Raw genomic sequence first — 4,707 nt, forward strand, 5'->3', positions numbered from 1 at the left:
GACTCCTCTTAGCACGTTTATATTATCTGCTTCACTAGTGCTATTCCTGAGAACCTGAAAGTGAAAAGACATTGAGTACATCTAATCAACAAGCCCTTAATATGGACTGAAGCTAATCTCAAGCAGTTCCTTTTATAGCTACGTCAATTCAAAATACAGAACAGAATGGCAATCTGGAGATTAAACTGAATACATGAATACATAACGTTGAATCAAAAATACAAATCTGTAACATCGAAATTGCTACTGAGATCCACCTTTGTTCATTAATTGTATCCTTGAGATGAAGAACCAGATAAGTCTGTTTTTACATTTTCTTTTGGACAGCCCAAGTATCTGCAGTCATCAAGTCATTCCAAATCAGTGTGAATCTGTGATACGTCACCTGGAACTACACAACTCTCCAACTTTCCATCTTTAGATAATTAGGCATGAAAAAATTGTTCATCTGAAAAGTTCAAACAGACTCACTGTAGCCTATAGTGTATATGGTTCAAGATAAAAGCAATCCAGCACACACACAGAGTGTTCAAATCAACTTTTTACTTTCATTCACAGTCGTAGGCTGTAAAACAGGAGCGAACAATGGCATCCTCAGGTCCTCTCTTCCTCAGACTTATATGGTTCTCCGTCTGATTTAATTTTTATTTGACAGATTCACACAAAGCCCTCCTTCGGATGGATATACGCCTCCGATACTGGCAGTTCCAGCAGTACACACACTTCTTTCAGTTCATCCAGTTCATTCAGTTCATTATGACAAAATCTTGCTCAGCGAAACTCACTGTGTCAAAAGGATGAACAATGTGTCACTGGATCGCAGGGGGCAGCAGACCTCTTTTCTGTTTCAGCATGGCATTCCTCAACCACCATCAGAGAATCAAGAGGGATGATAGCCATACAGAGACTAGAGAATCAGAGGGATGATAGTCATACAGAGACTAGAGAATCAGAGGGATGATAGCCATACAGAGACTAGAGAATCAGAGGGATGATAGCCATACAGAGACTAGAGAATCAGAGGAAGGATAGCCATACAGAGACTAGAAAATCAGAGGGAGGATAGCCATACAGAGACTAGAGAATCAGAGGGATGATAGCCATACAGAGACTAGAGAATCAGAGGGAGGATAGCCATACAGAGACTAGAGAATCAGAGGGAGGATAGCCATACGGAGACTTGGGTAGTCTCTGAATTCCCTGCTGTAGACCCTGTGCTTCCCTCTGGCCCAGATGGTCATCTGAATGAATCCCAGGAATGTGTACAATGCCACTGGGGGGGGGGGGGGGGGGGGGAGAACAAGCACTTTAGTGGAAATGTACCATTTAGCATATTTTAAGTATCTAACTATAAAGGAAGGACTCTCTGTCTGTCTGCGTGTCTGAGTGTCTGTGGCTCACATAGCTCGAGAACCGCTCACCCGATTTACTTCATGGGTAGGCGTATTACTGAGGATCCAAGGGAGTACAGTGTCGAATTTGGTGCCATTTGGCCAGATGGTGGCGCTATAACAATGAACTTTACGCATATACCTCGAGAACTGTTCATCTGTAACGTTAGATTGCGTTTATACACGATAGATGACATGTGCGCGTGAGCAGGTCAGAGCAAGGTCCTGTCGACTACTAGCCAAAAAGCATGCAGGAAGATAGGTAACATTATCCGTTCAATAGCTATTCCTTGCAAACTATGTGGGGGGAGCAAAGAGTTTGCAACCATGAAAAATACAACATTATACAGCAAATACAGCAGCATGACAATGTGGAAATTGACGCAGACAGGCATTGGCACGCCTCTACTAGTGATGGATGTACTCTGGCAAAACAACAGAAACTGGTTCCTGAGTACCTTGCCCAGCATTGATTACGGGCTCATTTTTAAAACAGATTTAGTGCAGTTAATTAAAGTTAATAATTCTCCCGAAGGTATTTGACTCTACACGCAGGAAATTGCATATATTTTTGAATCCCTCCCTGCTAAATGTTGACTTGCATGACCCCCCTGGCTATAACCTGCTAAGGGAGGAGGGGATGAAGTCAACCTTACCTGGAAGACACTGGGTCATCACAGAGAAGCTCACCCAGGCTCCGACCTACGGTGCATGACAAATAGAGAGAGAGATATAGATAGTTTTTAGAAACCTTTTTTCATGGGATACTGTACACTACATTGCTGCGCATTGTTTTGTAACTGTGTTGTTACCTCGTATGTGTAATTTGGACAGGACACAAAGAAGAAAAGCCAAGTGAAGGGATTTTTTGTCGGATAAGGGATATATATGCACTTGGATCCTGTGGAACAACAAGAACAACATTTTAAAATATATATATATTATAATAAATAATAAATAAATCATATTTTAAATAAAAACTATTAAAGCTGCAGTAGGCAACTTCTTTTTTTTTATCCACTTTTTCTCCTTATTTTTCTATTTTTTCTCCCATCCCAATTTCAAATTTCCAATTCTCCCCTCCCCTGTCTTGAACGTTGCTCGACTATGACCCCCACTGGTCGGTTGTAGGGAGGATAGAAGCCTTGCATCATGTGTCCCCTCTGGTACACAAGGAGGCAGCCTGTCACATATTTTCACCTGCCAGCGCGGACTCTCAGTGGCGAGGTGCAGTGTTAATTTTGTCAACTAAAATGATGACAAAAGATGTTCGTCAACAAAGGTTTTTTTCATGACGACAACGAGACGTGACGTCACGTTATTGAAGACCATGTGACGCTAACGAGACTAAATCATTTATTAAATATCGTTGACCACAACTGAGGATACAAAAATGTCATTTACAAAAACCAGGACGAAATTTCTCTTCATGTATGTTGATATTGTTGACTAAAACAAGACGAGACAAAATAATTATAACTTTTCTTAATGCCATCGTCCCGACAGAGGAGTGTGACGGGGAGTTCTGTTATTAGCATTAGCTGAAGAGCTATTTGAAAAGCTCGTTTTAACTTAACGTTACCTTGGCTAAAGTTGGGACTATTCATAATCCAGCTGCAGACCTGCAAGCAAAGTACAGCAAGTTGGCAAAGGAGTATTCCAAGGTAAATCACTTTTTCACCAGTAACGTTACATTGTTTGTATTTCCATCTAGCTTGCGTTAACTAGTGGCTAACCTAGCTCACGCTAATGTGGCTAACTGATCGACCTCTCGCACACAATTAATGACATGTTGCGGACAGCCATACCGGTGACAATGTTTAGCTTTTAGTGCCAAATGATAAGAGTCTGAGGCGGAGTCTCAAAAGAGAATGTTGAATATTTATTGTGCATTAAAAATCACAACAGAGCCTCTACTAGCTAACCTAAACGGAGCCTACTGGAAGCAAGTGCAACAACGTATAATGTCCGTGTGGAACCAATGTGCCAACAACCTTTCCGTGGGTGAACTCATTGAGCACAGTTGTCATTTAATGATACTAATACTAATCTATACAATCACCCTGTTGTTGAATAAATACCATTACTTTCTAGTTATTACTAAAAAACTGTATATAAAACAGCTGTAAAAAAGAAAAGAAAAAAAAGTTTTATAATTTATATAATATAATCTTCTTTTTTTTAGTACATTAACTAAAAATAGACAAAAATGTCATCCGTTTTCGTCTACTAAATCTAGACTAAAACAAAAAAGACAAAATTGAGACAAAAACTGACTAAGACTAAAATGCTCAGACATTTAGTTGACTAAAACTGACTAAACGAAAAATAAATGAAGATGACTAAATATGATGAAAATGAAAACGGAGCACATGACACATGACTAAGACTAAAACTAAAATGAAAATAGCTGCCAAAATTAACACTGGCGAGGTGTAACGCACGGGAGGCTCACGCTGCCCCCGATACTTCCTGTCTCTGCTGTGCAGGCGTCCCCCAACCGACCTGTAGGAGTCGCTGTCCACCACGTTCAAATCCCCACCCATCGACTTCCACCCTCTAACTCTGCCAATGAGTTAGTATGACGGCTGGCACCCGGATTTGAGACCGGAGTCTATTGCATTGGTGATGAGCGCAATCTCCGCTGCGCCACCCAGCCGCCCTGCAGTAGGCAACTTCTGTGAGTTTACCTGCTCAGTAGAAATAGAGCAAGCCCATGCATGTTCAACAAAAGGTGATCCACAGACACCCAGAGGCACCAGCAGGAACGCGATGGTGGTGTTTGTTTTCCAATGCAACCCCAGGAACACCTCTAGGCAGGCCAAAAACATCTGAGTGGTCAAAACAGCTCCCTGCATCAATTACCAATCAGAGATTTTTGGCCAAGTGGTGTTCTCTGGGGGTCACATCGGAAAAAGACCACCATCGTGTTCCTTAATTTTTTATTATAATTTATTTTTTAATTCAGCTGCTGGTGCCTCTGGGAGTCTGTGGAAAACCTTTGTTGCACATGCACAGGAATGACAAGTGACGCAGAGCTCGCCCTATTTCTGCTAGCTAGGCAGGTCAACTCACTCTTGCTATTTTCTCCGAAGTTGCCTACTGCAGCTTTAACAAAAACCATAGCTTCAGAAACTATTGAAGTTCTCACCTTCCCCTTTGAGGTCATCCAGGGCCACGTGAATGGAGAAGTTCCCCACTTCACACAACTGTCATATAAAACACAAACAAATGTTACAAACTTGACAGTCACACCCAGTAAAGAGATATTATTGGTCATAATGATGTGTGTGTCGGCGGTACAAAGGCCTACCAC

At 41.5% G+C, this 4,707-nt stretch overlaps 1 protein-coding gene across 1 annotated transcript in view; it reads right to left on the bottom strand.

The window, feature by feature from the left end:
* Nucleotides 1–1,123: 1,123 nt before the first annotated feature.
* tecrl2a (trans-2,3-enoyl-CoA reductase-like 2a) overlaps nucleotides 1,124–4,707 on the bottom strand; it is a 55,256-nt gene continuing 51,672 nt past the window's right edge. The window contains exons 9-13 of the mRNA XM_084326474.1: nucleotides 4,705–4,707; nucleotides 4,543–4,600; nucleotides 2,204–2,292; nucleotides 2,048–2,093; nucleotides 1,124–1,273 (exon numbers count right to left, since the gene is read on the bottom strand). The exon at nucleotides 4,705–4,707 is cut by the window's right edge and continues 41 nt beyond it. Of these exons, the coding sequence (XP_084182600.1) occupies nucleotides 1,146–1,273; nucleotides 2,048–2,093; nucleotides 2,204–2,292; nucleotides 4,543–4,600; nucleotides 4,705–4,707 (324 nt within the window). The 3' untranslated portion in view covers nucleotides 1,124–1,145. The remainder of the gene's footprint in view (nucleotides 1,274–2,047; nucleotides 2,094–2,203; nucleotides 2,293–4,542; nucleotides 4,601–4,704) is intronic.

The sequence above is a fragment of the Notolepis coatsorum genome (assembly GCF_963971535.1).
Source record: "Notolepis coatsorum genome assembly, chromosome: 12".
Classification (NCBI taxonomy): Eukaryota; Metazoa; Chordata; class Actinopteri; order Aulopiformes; family Paralepididae; genus Notolepis; species Notolepis coatsorum.